This window comes from Hypanus sabinus, chromosome 14 (assembly GCF_030144855.1).
Source record: "Hypanus sabinus isolate sHypSab1 chromosome 14, sHypSab1.hap1, whole genome shotgun sequence".
In the NCBI taxonomy this organism is placed as follows: Eukaryota; Metazoa; Chordata; class Chondrichthyes; order Myliobatiformes; family Dasyatidae; genus Hypanus; species Hypanus sabinus.
In genome coordinates, this window is record NC_082719.1 from 64,991,826 (window position 1) to 65,009,813 (window position 17,988).

Consider the following 17,988-nt stretch of genomic DNA (forward strand, 5'->3'; position numbering starts at 1 on the left):
GATTTGTCAGCATTTCTTTCACTGGCGAATATTGAAGCAAAGTATTGAAGGACCTTCCCTACCTCCTCCAACTCCAGGCACGCTTCCTCTTTTATTCATAATCACTCCTACCCTCGGGAATGTTCTTCAAGGACATGTAGAATGCCTTGGGGTTTTTCTTAATCCTACTCACTATGTCCTTTTCATGCCCATTTCTAGTTCTCCTAAGTGTCAAGAAGGTGGTCCAGACTGTTCCCTGACCTGTACCAGAGTTAATAACATCTACTCTTAACTGAAGTAGATCTTGAAAGTGGTAGGGAAGGATCTACTTGGTGATCCACATTTTTAAAAAACCCACTGTTAATTCTCAAACTGGCAATGACATTTTGCTGGAGGTCTGATCACATGAGCAATTAAAAATAGAACTACAAGGTAGTAATGTTTTAAATCAATTGTATTTAAATTTTTTACTGGAGTATGCATCTTTAATGTCTTTATATATTGTTATATATTTTACAGTTTCATTAATTTTTAACTACTCTTTTTTTTTAAAAAAAGGGATGCTTTCTTACATAAAAGGAACAAGTTTGACAGTTAGCCAAGCCATTGGGAAAGCCAGTAAGCATGGCTTAACCACCTGTCAAAGCTGTTTTCCAGCTGTTCTCTAGGTAGGGCTGGTTCTGTAGCAATCCCCAGCCCACTTAATGGCTTGCAACAGGTGGGCTTTGAGGATCTTCCCAAGTGTGGAGAAAATGTAAGTCGGTAGAACATATGTAAACTCATTTCTTTGAAAATTCAGACAAAGGTTTGGGTATTGTTAAATACGAGTACTGTGCCAAAACAAAAACATGTTTATTATTACTTTACCTTTGCATTAATCAAATGTGTTAACTGAAACTAATTGACAGACTTAAATTAAATTCTTGGGAAACAAGCCCTAGTCCATCACTCCATCCATATGAAGATTGGTGAATCCAATACTGTAGTTGGGATAGCAACTAGGGTTTTAAAGTATTAAGAACTGGCAGGCTTAGGCAAGGTAAATAGAGAGATAAACACAAGAGAAGTTAAAAGTCAATACAGTAATGTCCAGTAGTAATTTGGATAAAATATAGAACTGTCAGGAACAAAGCACCAATATTGTATTAGGATTAGAGTCAAATAGGAGGAAAACATTCACGTCATTCTATCCAAATGCACAACGCACTCATAACAAGTTTGATGAATTAATGTCATAAAGAGTCATCCTTACTGAGGCATCGTGGCCAAGATAAGCAACTGAACATTCCAGGGAACATGGTTTTAATAAAATAGCCAATTTATCAAGCACTGGCAGTAGCCCTGATAATAACACCCGAAAAGATCTTGGTATAGAAAATTAGTTATGTAGGGCCAGTATGAGAGAGAATAGTTTTCTCAGCCCCCGGGCAGTAATTTGTTTTATTCCGTGTTTGATGCTATGATTAGAAGACCATGAAAGGAGGAGTATACATTAATCACCCTGAACTTCAGTCTCATGTAGAAAGGGCAAACCAAATTAGCAAAATGTGTACATGGCCTGCAGTTAAAATCCTTTTGCAAAACCATCTCAGACACAGCATTGTGCAATGAGACAGGGCTAACTGGTAATATGAGAGTAAATGAAGCCTCTGTGGAAAACTGAATGGAAGATTCTCATAAGTTTTATTGCGAACTGGTTAAACCCAAAAAAGGGTCCTCAAGTGTAAATAAGGCTGATTAAATTATCTAATTTCCTCTCTATTAAGAGAAATCATTTCAAGAAATAATTAATAATTCCCTTGAGGAATAAGACTCTCCTTGCGATGGTTAACTAAAATTTAATTTAGGCATTTATTTTCACCCTGCCAAAGCCTGAATATCAAAGCAAATGAAACTAACACCTGACCTAATCTTATTAGATCAGCTAACGTACAATTTCTTTTTCAGGTAAAGTATTTGTACTTCACGTCTTTAATATTGCAGACAATGCTGCGACTCAAACCAAAATATGAATTCTGCCTTGGAAGAGGCCATCAATTGGCAAACCAAATACCTGTGAATTCCGAATACCCAGAATTTTCATCGTCCACTCTGCAGGTATCCATTAGAGTGCTGAACAGGCAGCCAATAGGGTCCAATGGGTGACCTACCCATCCTTCCAGATTGGTTATTGTTGTAATACCTTTGTGAAGAAAGTGTTTATTGGGAAATAATCGGTCAATAAACTTAATACATCAATTAAAAATTATGAGATTGTCAATGCAAATCTATCATTATTTACCCAAATATGAACAAAGTTAAGACCTAAACTAGTATGGTCACCAAAATACATGATACACTAAAAGGACGCAATTGGATTTTATTAATATTTAAATGAGACTGGTGTAAACGATCACATGTTTACTTAACTCTAGGGTTTTGGAGACAGCTTCAATAAATTTTCCAAAATAATTGCCAGTATTTACAAAGTGCTCTTAATATATTAAAGCATTCTATCTTATCACTAAGCATTACAAAAACAAAATTGACTGTGAGCATTATTGGAGGATATTAAGACAGGTGACGAAATGCTCAGGCAAAAATAAGATGTCAAGGGGTCCCTTGATGATGGCAGAGCAGAGGAGGGTGGAGGAGCTGGGGTGTGAAAGGATGAAATATCCCCTAGTGGCCTCAACTAGAGAAGGGTAAATCAAAAGTGGATCAATTACAGGAGAGAAAATGAGCAAAAGCGCAGAAATGGTAGGGCAGACTGATTTCAGAGTTCTGCGGGGCTGGCAAAGCCAATGGAAATCAGCAGCGAGGGCATTCAAAATCAAGTAGGAACAAGCAGAACCCACTGGAAAGAACTAACAGAGGCACAAGGCTGATGGTGAACAATTAGCTTAACCTAGTTAATGCACTCGATTAACTTCAATTTTCATTGGCTAGAAGATGGAAAGTAGAATAAGACAACAAAGTAAAAATTCTTTGCGATAGAGGTCCATTTAGTAACAGATGGGACAGCAAGACTGAATTCAACAAACAGATTGATTCAACCTTAGACTGTTGACAGAAAAAAAAGCTAAATTTGTGGCTAAGATATCATGTCTATGGTGTAGTCTAAAGATGGTGCCCATGGCCTTCCCAAAGCTAACGGCAAGGAATTTCTGCCTACCAAATATTTGATAACAGAAATGCAGTATACCACACCAGAGGTGGGCAAAAGATTCTGAAACGTGGTAGTAAGGTTAAGTTGGATATTTTCATCCTAAACGTGCATCTTGAGGTTGCTGATGAGCACAGCATAACATGGGAATGGAACACAAATTTTCACAACCCCAAGGATCCTCAGCAATAATGACAAGGGGAGGAGTGGGAGGGAGAAATAATAATAAAAAAGAGGCTGAGGAGAAGCCACTGCACTGATTAAGAGGTTATAGGATGTCAGTGGATCCTGGTTAATTGGGCCATTGGTTAATCGAGGCAGCCGCTTATTTGGGACAACTGACAAAGAACAGAAACTAAATCAAGAAAACAGCCGGGATTTCCTTTGCTTATTTGGGATACTAAGCCGCTTAATTAGACAGGAGACCTGTCGCTGAACAGCTTCCAAGTACAGTCAGTTGCGTACACTTGTGTGGCTGTTAGACACAAGGCCATGCTTAGAATGATCTGTTGTTAAATAGCAAATCATAAACACAAGAAACCCTGGAAATCCAAAGGAACACTCGGCCCGAAACGTTGACTGTTTGTTCATTTCCATAGAGGCTGAGTTCCTCCAGCATTGTGCATGTGTAGTTTTTAAACAGCTTCAATTGTGTGTGCTTGTGGTATGTTTGGCCCTACAGATGCAGATTCAAAAAGTTTCAAAAATGTTTATCTTAATTTTGATTTTAAAATAGAGTGAGAGAAGAATAGGCATTATACGAAGGACAACACTGGATGAATACCTCTGTCGATAAACTATTCAGGCCAAGTACACCATTTTATAATACCATAGTAGTAGTGATAGTGTTTTAATTTGTTCTGTATTTCATTTAAATATATAATTTGTTACTCAGTTAAATAGTAGTTTTTTAAAAAATCTTTTAACAATTTCAGGAAACTTTGGCTATTTGGGCCAAATTGTACTGGTCCCAATGTGCCCCAGTGCAGTGTATATGAAAATGGAACCAGCTGGAGGAATTTAAAAAAAAGCTGCTGGAAGAACTCAGTGGGCCAGGCAGCATTTCCGGATGCAAATGGATGGTTCACATTTCAGATTGAGACCACGCACGAGGACAGGGAATGAAGAGGGGAGAGAGGCTTGTATGAAGAGGGAAGGGTTGGAGTAAGATGACGGCAGAGTGGTCAACCACAACTGCTCCTGAGGGGATTCGATGGACATCAGTACTGCTTTGCCAGTTGCACAAGAGATCATCTGTGACTCATACAACTCATGAAATGAACTACAATGCACCATTTTCAGCCCTTGGCAGCTTACCTTTTCTCTGCGCCTGGAACATTTCAAGCTGTTTCTGCTGCTGTCGCCTCAGTGTATTGACAATTGCTATTGCTAGTCTCAAAGCTTCTCGAGGGTATCCGTGAGATCGCAGGGCATCCACCCGAGCACAGGCTGTAGGGACGTGCTCTAAAGTCCCAAAGAAATATAGAGAAAAGCAATTTTGACAAGAGAAAAAGTACTAATTTGTACGACAAAGAATCAAAGAAATATTTGTGATAGGAATTAGAAACTGCACATTTATAAACCGGCAGTTTCAAACAGACACTGTATTCATGGACAGGCCTCTAATTTCTCCGGCAATACCATAGAAACTGGACAAAGGGACAAGTCATGCAAAGATCTTTCCGGTTTAGCCACTTACCATGCCATAACGGCCACCCATGAGAGTCAAACAGTGAATTTTCACTGTCGCCGTGGTAACAGTAGTTTGTGTAGAGGTCACTGCTAATAATGTGCTGTAAATGGTTGTCCTGCCAGTGGAGATCACATGCCTCAATGGCTCGTGTGAACACAGTCCGATGAGGTCTGTTTGCAGTATCTGCTGGTGAATTAAAAAGATATAATTCTTTGCATTTTTAATAAAAACAAAATGGTATAATTGTTTACACTTTTGATAAAAAGCAAACCACATCAAAGCCAATGCAATGTCTAACAAACCCTGGAAGAACATTCAGTGTTCTTCAATACAAAGTGTGTAAAGGACACCTAGTAAGAATTGGATGCCAGGCAATTTCACCAAATTTTCATACACTGTGGATTCTAATTAATTGGGACACATCAGAACCTGTACATTTTGGCCCAAATAAGTGCCTGCCCCAATTAGCCAAAGTTTAATGGAAATAGTTAAAAAGGTATATTAAAAAAGAGAAAAATTACTGTTTAACAGACTGGAGGAACCCAACAGGTCAGGGAGCATCAATGAAATTGATTAAACTGTTGACATTTTGGGCTGGGACCTTTCATTTGGACTGGAAGGGGAAGGGGAAGATGCTAGCATAAAATAATGGGGTTCAGCGAAGGAGGACAAGCTAGAATGTGAGAGGTGACGCCAGGTGGGTGGGAAAAGTAAAGGGCTGGAGATGAAGGGATCTGATAGGAGTGGAGTGTGGACCACAGGAGAAAGTGAAGAATGAGGGTCAGAGGGGTGTGACAGGCAGGAGAGGAGAAATGGTAAGAGGCCAGAGAGAGGAGTAGGGGAGAGGGGAAAAAAAAAGGTTACCAGAAGCAGAAATCACTGTTAACACCATTAACTTGGAGGCATGAACATTCAATATGAGGTGTTGCTCCTCCACCCTGAGAGCGGTCCCATTGTGGCAGAAAAGGCAGCCATGGTCCAACATATGGGGTTGGGGATAGGAATAGGAATTAAAGTGGTTGGTCACTGTCTGCTTTTGGCAGACAGAGGGGAAAAGCTTGACAAAGCAGTCTCCTAATTTACTTCGTAGAGGAAGCCACATCAGGAGCACTGGATACAACAGACAACCCCAACGATTCACAGATGAAGTGCTACCTCCCCTCCCATCTTTTTTCCTTTCACCCACTCTGGCCTCTTACCTCTTCTCTCCTGCCCATCACCTCCCTCTGTTGACCCTCAAGTTCTTTTGATTAACAGTAAATGAACAGAGTCAGCATAGACTCCGAGTACTGATAATGGTCTGCATTCATACAATGCTTTTGACAATTGCATCCTCCAAATCTTCATTTTCATCATAACATTCAAGATGACGGTGAATACAATCAAATCTTCTTAGTCTCCTAACTTCAAGTACTGAAATAGTTTTATTTTCGCTCCCTGCTGTTTCTCGCATTACCAAGCCTGAGCAAGACAGTTCAGAATTGTCCTACAGCTTATTTCTTGCCAACTAACAGTGATAAAAAAAATCACTGCTTATTGAACACAAACACATAACTAATGCTCCAAGCACAATGTAGTGTCTAACAGCCACACAAGTGCATGCAACTGATGTTAGTAACTGTTCGGCAACAGTCTGTCCCAGTTAAGTGGCACAGTGTCTCAAATAAAGGGACAGAATCACAGTTATTTTCTTAATTAGCTTTGATTTCTTTAAGAGCTGTCCCAAACAAGTGGCTGCTCAATTAACCAATGACCCAATTACCAGAATCCACTGTATTGAAGTAACTTAAAGCAGTTAACACCGAGACTGCTTTAAGGCAAGGCAATTCTAACAACATACTTAGATATATCAATGTTACTAACATGAAATGTTGAGAGGCAGATTAGAGATGGTTCTAAAGAAGATGAGGCTGCATAGATGGGAGATGGAAGTTCAAAAGGCTAAGTAAATGGGGTGAATACATCAAATGGATTTTAATGGAAGGATATGTGGAGTCATCCATTTTCAACTAGAAAAAGTCAAATTCAATGACGTTCATAAAGCAGGGAGATTATAAAGCTGCAAAAGAACAAGGAGTTGGAGATTCAGGTAAATATCAGTAAAATTCAGTGTTGAGATACAAAGTATAATTGTTAAAGCCGGAATCTTCAGTTGTACAGAGTTCACCCATCCCATGTCCTTAAACCGTCAGCAATTCAATAAACCAACTCTTTTGATGCTAATCATAAAGAGGCTGGGAATTAGGGGTGGTATTATTCTCAGAAAGGACCATGGTCTCCAAATAAAAAACTCTGCATGTAACGTCAGAATAAATTTAATACTAATGCAGACTTTTGTTTATTAAATGCTAGTATTAAGAAAGATCAAATAAATGCATGAAATTGAGATAATAATTATGACCCTGCAGAAGTTAGAGTGAACAGGTTCTGGGGCTGAATGGCCTTGTCACTCCCACCTTCTGCATTTCATTCAAGAACATTGGATATTACAAACCAAAAGTTGGAAATGTTGACTTTCAAATTGCATTCATTTTTCCATCACCAAAATTTTTTTTAAAAGCCTGCACTTCGCATTTACCATAATCATACAGTACCAGAAGGTCCAACATATAACAGTCTCTATTAGATGTAAAGTTCTCTACGTGGCTTATGAAGGATAATAGCATGAAGACCATCTTGCATGACTTGATAAATATCGAAAACAAAATACAGGGGAAACTCAGTGAGTCAAGCAGCATCTGTGAGAAGGAAAGTGACAGTCCACATTTCGGGATGAGACTTTTCATCTGAATTTTGCTCCAGATTCCAGCATTTGCAGTCTCGTGTTACCATAAAATCAGATAGTTAACCAAGTGTCGGTCTATCCATAAAGCCAAATCAGAATTATATAAAAATAATCAAATTCAAGATTCATTCTTACTCCAGATTTTAAAACTACAAAATCCAAAAAGGTCTTCAGTAACTAAATCACTATTTTCATTTGTAAGGTAGCTGAATTTTAGAAGCGCAAATCAAAGCACTAAAATTAACTCCTACTGTCCTCCTTACTTGTCAAATTCCAGAAGTTGCAGCCTTCCTGTTCATGCTCATCACCCTCAGTCTCCAAAATCCATCTCCACTCCCACACACCTGTCTCCATCTGCCACTTACCTTCCCTTATATTCTTCCATCTGCCTTTAACTCCAACTCTCCTCCTGCCCATCGACCTACCTGTCACCTTCATACCGATCGACAACCCACTCCACTCTCAAGCCTAATGCAGGGTCTCTACCAGAACGTTAACAATCTCACTCCTCTCCCCACCACCTCCCACACTCCATTCCCAGTTACTGCTTGACATGCCAAGTTCCTCCAGCAGTTTTTTTTTGCAGAACGATTAAAATATTTTCATTGACATTGCTCCCAAAGATGACAAATCATGTTAGGGTAAGTGTACTGCAGAATCTCTCAACCTCCAAAGCTTATCCAATTATTATTTTCATGGTAGCCTTGTTGCATTCTTCAACTTGAGGGAGTACTATAGTAAGACTTAATTCAGTGTTCCTAATTGGAAAGTAGCAAGTTTAGGTCCCATGTTTTAAATTTCAAAAAAGGAAGTGAGAAGGCAGGGAGTGTTTTCCTTCTTCCTGCTCCTTGTTACAACAGTAGGTGAAGAAAGTGGTACACTTTATTAAGGAAATGTTAACGACAGTAATGCTATTGCAAAGAAGCAACATGGATTTCATAAAGAAAAGTTGTCTTTGACTTTTTTTTAAAAAAGGTGCTAACATTCAGAAAGTGAAAAAAAAATCAGCCAATGTGGTGTATTTGGACTTTCGAAACGTTTCCAATAAGATTCCACAGAAATCATTAAACAAGTGCTAGTGGCATTAGTGGCATAGGCTGAGGGTCAGTTAGCAGACAAAAAACGATGGGGATAAATGGGTCACTTGAGTTGGGAGGTTGGGACAAGTGAGATGTTGTAGTGATCAGCGTTAGAGACCGTTACTATCTACTTCATTTGACATGATCAAGTATCAGATATCTAAATTAGCTGATGATGAAATCCAGGTGGCGCTATGGGCTGCTGCAAAACTCCAGAAGAACATGGAGACGGTTAGTAAATGAATGCAACAGACGGAACAAAACGTTGAAAATATGAGGTCATCCAATATGGCAAAAATAATGGAAAGGCTTTTTTTTAAAAAATGGACAGAGATTGAAGAGTGTTGTGTTCAGAGAGAGTAGGGTGCCCTTGTCTATTAACTATTGAAGACAGCATGCAGGGATATCAAGCGGTTAGGAAGATAAAAAGTCAAAAGCTTTGGAATAAAAGAGTAGAGCCACCTTGCTCTAGGAAAACCTTGGCGAGACCACATCCACTATATTGTGGGCAAGCCTGTTTATCTAAAATGAGGACGAATGGAAACAAAAGGGAATACAGAGAAAATTCATTAGCGAGTTTGTTTTATAACCTGCAGTTTAGAAAAATAAGATGCAAGCTTATTGAAACATACTGTCTGTCATGCCTATCTATACTAAACCCATTTGTCTGTACCCCCGCCTTCTTTCCCACCAAGCACTTTTCCATACAAGATCTTAAATGCTGTGTTTGTATCTACCTTCTACCACTTGTTTTTCAGCTTGTTCCATGTATTGGGCTCTTTAAATATTTCCCCTTAACTCATGCCCACTAGTTTTAGACCCTCCTGTCACAAGTAAAGCACCAGCTACCATTTCCATCTCCTTCACCATTTTATAAAACTGGTCAAAAACATGGTAAAGCTCAGAATTTCTCTACCCAATAGAGCTGAGGTGGTCAACCTCTGAGCACATTCAAGTCAAAACAATAGACTTTACAGTCTGCCCTCCTTATCCGCAGATCGGGAAAACCCGGAAGTTCTCTCTCCTGCACTCGTTGTTTGAGCATGTATAGACTATTTTTTCTTGTCCTTGCCCCTAAACAATACAGTATAACAACTATTTACATAGCATTTACATTGTATTAGGTATTATAAGTAATCTAGAAATGACTTAAAAGTACAGGCAGTCCCTGGGTCATGAATGAGTTCCATTCCCGAGTCCGTCTTTAAGTTGGATTTGAGGTCGGAACAGGTACATGTGGTATTATTTAGCGTCATTCAAAGGTTTTTCTTAGTATATAGTACATATTTTACCTTTCTATGTATAGAAAACACTTAAGAAACATATGTATTTCAAAATAATTAAACAACTGCGTTGCTTAGTAATAACTGTAGCTTTCATCGGGGCAGGGCCTTTCACATGCCCCATTAAAACTGTTCCGATCGTTGACCGACTGTAGCCTAACACTTTTCCAATGACCGATGGTGTTTCACCTCTTTCTGATCACTTTATTACTTCCACCTTATTTTCAATTGTGATCATGATTATTTTCATGAACAGAAACACTGCGGATTCAGAGCTCCGCTGGGTCCTAATGTCCACTGCACTGACAATGTTTGAATAAAGTCCAGGGTTCCACTGTGTCCTAAAGACCACCGCACTGATACAGGTTAAATAAGGGACTTGAGCATCTGCGTTTTTTTTGGTATCCGCAGGGGGTCTCGGAACCAATCCCCCGCGGATAAGGAGGGCCGACTGTATATTGAAAATGGAATAAAGGGATTTGGGATTTATGCACGATTGTGACATTGAGATAAATGGGCATAGACCTCTTTTTCTGCTCTTATAGTCCCATCCCATTGCTCAGAGTTTGCCTCCCATCATTTTTTGTATTTCATTACCCACCCCCTCTTTGAATACATATTCGCTTAGTATTTAAGTATTTATGCTATTTGGCTTCCATCCATTGCAAAGAGTGCATGCCTGACTGAAACATCTACTGTGAGAATAAATGACTCTAACTGCTCCATTTTGTAAACCTTACACTAATCACTGCTGCACACACAAACAAGAGAAAATCTACAGATGTTAGAAATCCAAGCAAGACACACAAAATGCTGGAGGAACTCAGCAGACCAGGCAGTATCCATGGAAAAGTGTAGTCGACATATCAGGCGGAGACCCTTCATCAGGACTGGAGGAAAAAAAAAGAGGAGGAATCAGAGTTAGAAGGTGGGAGGAGGGAAGGGCAGAAAAAGACAAGGTGAAACTGGGGTGAGGGGTGAAGTAAACAAAGTAAAGAGCTGGGAAGTTGATTGGTGAAAAAGGTACAGGGCTGGAGAAGGGGGAATCTAACAAGTGAGGACACAGGTCCATGGAATGAAGAAAACTGCTACACTGGCCAGTGAAACAGCATTTTCCCACTTTACCAGTTTTTCATGAATTTTGTTTACTTGTCTGATCACCATGTAACCTGTATTCCTCCTTTATGTTAAGAAAAAAAAACTTAATTTTATCCTCACCTTGGTTAGCATTTGCACCCTGAGGCAAAGCATTGGTTAAATTGGGCAACTCGCTTCCATGATTTCCATCCTCCCAGGGACAAACGTCGACACAGTTCCACTTCTTGAGTTGTTTCAGCCAGCCTGCTTTCTGTTCAGGCTTGCAATGGGGATTTAAGACTATACACATCCACAGAGCACCTAGGGATCCAGAAGTAGACAAGCAAATTAAACTAATGGGTGCAAAATCACTATATAGTCTTTAAGTAAGCCTCAGAATATTCTCAAAAAAAATCAAATTATAAACTTGTACATTCAACAGCATTAATGAAATAAACATTCTTTAAGAGAAAAAAAAAACTTCAGTCACATTGCCAAGTTGCCGCAAAAACAAACTAGGATAATGCTTTTTCTTAATTTCTTATTGAAACAAGCTGAAGGAGTTTCAGAACTAATTGAGATTTCAGTTTTTAAAAATTGCACTGCTTTGAAAACAGCAATTCAAATAATGAGTGCATACAGAATAAACACAATATAGACAAAGACAGCAAAAAAATACATAATAGCAGTCACAGCTATATAACAAGGAAAACTTAATTAAAACAGCATGATTGATGGATCACTGTAGATCTGATATTCAGTCAGTTCAGCTCTGAGCCAACAGAATGAGGATCTGAAAGTCAGATGGAAAGAGTACCAGAGAATGGAGTTCAGCTTGACTGATCAGCTAAAACTTCCCATCAGGTATGGAAAGGAACTAGCAATCTGCAAGCTGCTGGTTCTCAGCTAGAATGTTGACAACGATATCAATTTAAGATGGAAGGCTGGAAATATTTTTAAAAAATCAAGATAAAAAAATACTTATTTACTTCTTCTTACAGAAACATCGGCATGATGCTAAGCTAGGGGACATCATCAGTGATGTTACCTGGGCTCGTCAGGTGTTATGGGTCTTTTGACATCATACGTCCTCACCCAGGCGATCCGACTGGGGTTGATCAGACCCTGGCCTATGCCCTAGCAGCAACCCACGGATCCGCCCTCTTTATCAGAGCCATCTTGATGCTTTCTCTGCTGCATCTGTGGTTGTAGAAATGCCTCTCCTTCTTCTCTCTCCCGTGATTCCGAGTGCAGTGTATACTTTGCAGAGCGACTGGCCTGCAAAGCCACGACACCCGACCTCCACGGGCCAACACTTTGCTCTCCAGCCTCTTCTCTGGCAGTTGATGTTTAGATCCTCATACGTCTCTTTTCCAATCTTTGGCCTCCTACGTGCGTCCTTTCCACGGCACGGTAAGCACAAGTGTAAGAACGTGCTTCAATGAGTCGGACCACAACCCCATGTCCATCTACGTCCTCATCAAATCTTTGCCATGCTGCTGTCTGGCAGGCTTTGGGCCATCTGATCCACATGGTCCGAGATGTGATGCACCACGCGGAGGCTCTAGGTACTGTGGGAGGCTTCCTGACCCTGCTCCTCCTCTGTCTTAAATTTCTGGGCATTTGCTTGGGGATGTGGCTAATTTTAATAAAGTGCCTGTTCATAATGAAAAAAGTTTATGAACTTCTAATATAATTAGATGCTTTGTTGTTCTGTAGCTTTGAGGACGGCATTATATTTTTCTGAAAGAGCTTAATATTCTGTCTTGACTTTGAGTACATCTGTAAATTAATGCAAGTAGCACTAAATACCATGAATAGATCTTTGAGTGATGTTCCTACCCATACGATCACAGCTCTAAACACCATCTAAACCACATTATTTTCACAATTTTCAATAGCTTTTTGCTTGGTTACAAATGAGTGACTTGACAAGAGTGTGAAAACATACATGCATTAGCAAGCTGGTTTTTATTAATGAAAGCTGTGCAGCCATCTACTGTGGGCAGCTTTGGGAGTCTGTGGCTTCCAGGTTCAGCTCTGAGAGATGGAGAGAGACTGAGAGAAGCTCAGCTCCACTCCACTCCCATATCTGCACCACAAAAAATGCCTGGCTAAATAACTAATTGATAACCAAGAAAGTGCAAGTCACTTAATGCTGATGGGTATCAATTTAAAGTTACAAATGCCACAAACTCAGATTGGGTGCTCATGCAGCCATGTGCCAATTACCATTGGAGCTTGCATGTCACTAAAATATACTCAAATTACTTGGACACAATAAACAACTTCCTCATAGTATCTCCAGGGTAATAAGGGCAATATATTTTCATCATTTCATACCAAGTCTGGCTGTAGAGAAAATATTCATTTCCATTTTATCTTAGTTATAATGTTGCAGCATCCAATTACATCGTCCTGGGTAACCCAAAAACACTAATATTGTTCACCTTCACATGCACACATTCATTTTAAAAGTAATTTCAACTTCTATATGACTGAAAGCTCTCTTGGCACAGCAGGACATATTACCATTCCCATGCAGACTTGCACGGTGTTATGCAACTGTATATTAGTACCACTGGGGAAAAAAGAAGAATAAATTGCAAGTGATATATATTCTGGAGAAATGTCTTTTAGATTTTGTTACATACCAAAAAACAAAAAAAAACAAAGGTGGCTGGAAATACTCTGTAGGTCAGGCAGCATCCATGAATAGGGAATCTGTCACCGTTCCAGGTCCTAGCCCCTCTATCAAAACTGGGTTTTCCCAATTCTGGCAAGGGATCTCACACTTAATGTGTTAACTTTATTCCTCTTTCCACAGATTGGGCCCAATCTTTTAAGAATCTGCAGCAATTTCCTGTTTTTGGTTCAGATTTTGAGTATCTGCACTTTCCTTTCTGATTGTGATGAAACAAGTAACTGCCAAAATCAAAAACAAAAACATTTGGGTAGTAATGATACAAGGTGCAATTTATTTGCTCCTTAAAAACTACTTACACTTTTCAAACTATTTAATTTTTCTCATCTGCTGCTGTTTTTCCCTGGTGGTACATTGAATTTTCAAGTCCTAATTGGGTTTGAAATAGTCCTATCTTGAATATTACTGAGATACAAAATGAAAAAGACTAAGGAGCTGGTGGTGGACCTGAGGAGGGCTAAGGCACCAGTGACCCCTGTTTCCATCCAAGGAGTCAGTGTGGACATGGTGGAGGATTACAAATACCTGGGGATACGAATGGACAATAAACTGGACCGGTCAAAGAACACTGAGGCTGTCTACAAGAAGAGTCAGAGCCATCTCTACCTCTTGAGGGGACTGAGGTCCTTTAACATCTGCCGGACGATGCTGAGGATGTTCTACGAGTCTGTGGTGGCCAGTGCTATCATGTTTGCTGTTGTGTGCTGTGGCAGCAGGCTGAGGGTAGCAGACACCAACAGAATCAACAAACTCATTCGTAAGGCCAGTGATGTTGTGAGGGTGGAACTGGACTCTCTGATGGTGGTGTCTGAAAACAGGATGCTGTCCAAGTTGCATGTCATCTTGGACAATGACTCCCATCTACTCCATAATGTAATGGTTAGGCACAGGAGTACATTCAGCCAGATTCCACCAAGATGTATCACTGAGCGTCATAGGAAGTCATTCCTACCTGTGGCCATCAAACTTTACAACTCCTCCCTCGGAGTGTCAGACACCCTGAGCCAATAGGCTGGTCCTGGACTTATTTCCACTTGGCATGATTAACTTTATTTTATTTATTTATTTATGGTTTTATATTGCTATATTTCTACACTATTCTTGGTTGGGGCGGCTGTAACGAAACCCATAAAGTATGTCTGTCTGTACATCGAGCCATGGTGAAGCAAGCACAGCCATACAAAGGAAGATGGCTCTTAAGGAAATCCATCAAGGTCAGGAAGACTCACAGGGAATTCCAGAGGTTAGGCTGGCTGGAGAACTACAACTCATGTGGTGCTCCTGGTAGTTGGGAGATGTGGCGGCAAGGACGCAGGCATAAGAATCTGATCAGACAATATCTGGATCATTAGAAAAAACTATTCTTCCGCTGCATTTAATAGCAGAGATGTGAAGGGATTTAAATACATGATTAAATTGTTTTTAATTGAGTTGCTGGAGAGCAAGGAGGAAATTAGATTCAGCAAGGACCTAGACGGAGGACAAGAAACAGGCAACAGATTCAGATGGCCTGAAAGTAATGGAGGTTAAAAATCGAAAAGGTAGGCAGGAGAGAACTACAGCGAGGACAAGCATGAGGGCTTACCTGACAGATCAATTGTGATGGGTAGTAGCAGGCAATATAACAAGCAGTCAAAATGTAGAGGATCTGGGAGAAGTTCAGCTTGATATCAAACTTTCTCATGTCTAGTATTCAATGGTGAGCTTTACTATATGCATATAATGTATATTTTAATGAAAGGCAAAGAATCAGTACTATTCCCTAAAGTTTACTGTAATGAAGTTTAGATCTGAATATTTGTGCTGGATGAGATGTGAACTTCCACCTATACGTTTTAGCTCAACTTTTGATAACAAGAAGGTTTTCAATGTAGTATAACCTATTTCACAAAATCACGACGCATACACTTGAAATACTGTAAGCAGTGATAGTAATTGGATACTCTGGTCAATGATACATTCACATTTTCCCTTAAAGGCAAATCTTGATAACATACAATAAGAAACGGGAGAGCCTGCAGCCTCATTTATGAACAGCCAGCCATGAAGCAAACTGCCATGGATGCCAGATACTTACACAACAGTATTTTTTTGGGTCCTAATTCACTCCATTATTAAATTAAACCTTGATGCATTGGTCTTGACATCTGCTTCAAGCTGATTGTATTGTGTATGATAGTTTAATCACTCCCCATGCATTTTACAGTGGGCACCTGATTAATGCAATAGATTACCTGTGCTATCTATGGCAAGTGGGAATCACTACCCTCTTCCAAACTACACTCCTTTCATTTGCTGGAAACCGACTACACACAATATTAAAAGCTACTAAGGTTGAAGTAAATTATCAGTCCACCACTTGGTTTTGTCCCTGCAGACGTGCACATAAAGATAATTTCTACCAGACTAGTGCTTCATTCGTGGAAAGTCAGTGAGTTGGGTGGTGTGAAGGAAGAGCCTTTAGTCAACCAAATATAAAAACATGTTAATTAATATTTTTCATTACCATGAAAGTTGACAGATATAAATTGATAATTCAAATTTGATTAAAAATGATCTACAGAGACAAAGTGCAGTTAGTTATTTTTGCAAATAGTTTTTCAATTCATTTTACAAAAAAGAGTTGAAGACTTGACACAAAACAAAGATGGTTTACAGTTAATACAAGTAGTGGGTTATCTTAGCGATCTTGGCTGGAGTTTCCAATATTTGTTAGGACAGAATTAGTCTGCCGTTAAATCTGTTATTGCAATCTTAGTGTGTTGACAAGCTGTTTGGGGGTCCATCACTCTGAAGAATACCAGACACTCATCTAATATTCTTCTAGCTCAGTGGTTTCATCAGATTAAGCATCAGGGATTTAATTTAACAGTTTCAGTTTTATTAGGCTGTCATGAGAATGGCCCAGCTTTGATAACAGTAGCAAGCTCCAATTATGGTTGGCTTTAAGAATGACAAGCATAATGTTTCATTCCTGGGTCACTAAAGCAATAAATGCTTGTTTTGCAGTTCCATTTTGAATGCATTCTTCTTTTAACTCTTTCAGGGTAGTTTAAATTTTGCCACAAAATGGGAGGTTTGTGTCCGTGGCAAAAAGGCTTAATAATTCCCTAGGTTATCTCATCACAAAGATGTCAGAACTGCAGTATGTACACTCCAAGGAGTGCCAAATAGGACTTTATAACTCAAATGTAATCCCCATATTCAAATCATCTACAATAGTCTAGCAACAGAGTGGGAATGCGATCATCTCACAGTTGGCTTCTGACAGCGACTCGTGACATTTGTATTCAGGTCTTGCTTTTCCATTAGGCTAAAGGGCTTCCAATTTCATTTCACAGCCAGAAGCCTGCAGAAACACAAATTAACTTGCAGATCCCATTTGCTGACAAAAAAAAACCAGCTTCACTGCAATGCCTGGTATCTAGCAGTGCTCAGCATTTAATTCCAAAGCAGAGCCTTGAAGCAATGTGATCCTGTCACCAGTGCACAGGAGTTAAGCTAGCCATTCTGCTCATATGAAAAGCCTCTTCACTTCGGTAGACTGCGTGTCACCTTCTGTTATTGCACAGAATAATAATAGCAGTCAAGGAGCTTGAACCTTATCTACCCTCAAGTCATTGAGCAGGCACTGAAAATAGATATGATTTCCTTGCTATGAACCCCATACACAAAGATCAGAATGCACTGAGCTTCAAGAAATCAACAGATAAAGCTACCCCATGCAGGAACCTATTCAATTCTGACTAGATTTCACTACCTTTTGCAACATGATTAGAGTAGATAGCCACTTTATCCTTTCAAGGATTTGCCCAATTGACCTCAGAACAATTATAGAGGGGAAAACATTAAATCAGTCTTGTAGCATTCTGCCTGTTGAAAAATAATGCTCCCATACACAATGGCTAGGCTCTCTCCATGAGCCAGCTGCAGTAATATATGCTCTTCTTTATCCCTATTGAAGTTTCCTCCTGCAGCAAGTACCACTTCTCAGCCTATTCTCTTTAAATGAAAATGGGGACTAGGCGAAAATAAAATGCTGGCCTCACCTGTGATATCCATATTCCACAAGAGAAAAAAACAAGATCAAAAACTCATCAGGTTGAGAATTTTGTAAAGGCCAAACATTCCACAGAGCATTAAAGTTCTCAACTTCCCTAATCAATCCCCAACAATCTTAAAAGATGTAGCCGCATAAACAAACGTACTTTGCAACCTTCAAAACGTCTTGCATCATCCGCAA

General features: G+C 39.6%; 1 protein-coding gene across 4 annotated transcripts in view; it reads right to left on the reverse strand.

The window, feature by feature from the left end:
• Window positions 1–17,988, reverse strand: part of LOC132404824 (zinc finger SWIM domain-containing protein 6) — a 178,487-nt gene that overhangs the window by 34,521 nt on the left and 125,978 nt on the right. For 2 of the 4 annotated variants that reach the window (XM_059989336.1, XM_059989339.1), the window contains exons 5-8: window positions 11,183–11,362; window positions 4,824–5,003; window positions 4,442–4,588; window positions 2,033–2,161 (exon numbers count right to left, since the gene is read on the reverse strand). In XM_059989336.1, coding sequence (XP_059845319.1) covers window positions 2,033–2,161; window positions 4,442–4,588; window positions 4,824–5,003; window positions 11,183–11,362 — 636 coding nt within the window. The remainder of the gene's footprint in view (window positions 1–2,032; window positions 2,162–4,441; window positions 4,589–4,823; window positions 5,004–11,182; window positions 11,363–17,988) is intronic. The other 2 variants (XM_059989338.1, XM_059989340.1) reach the window with 1 other exon arrangement.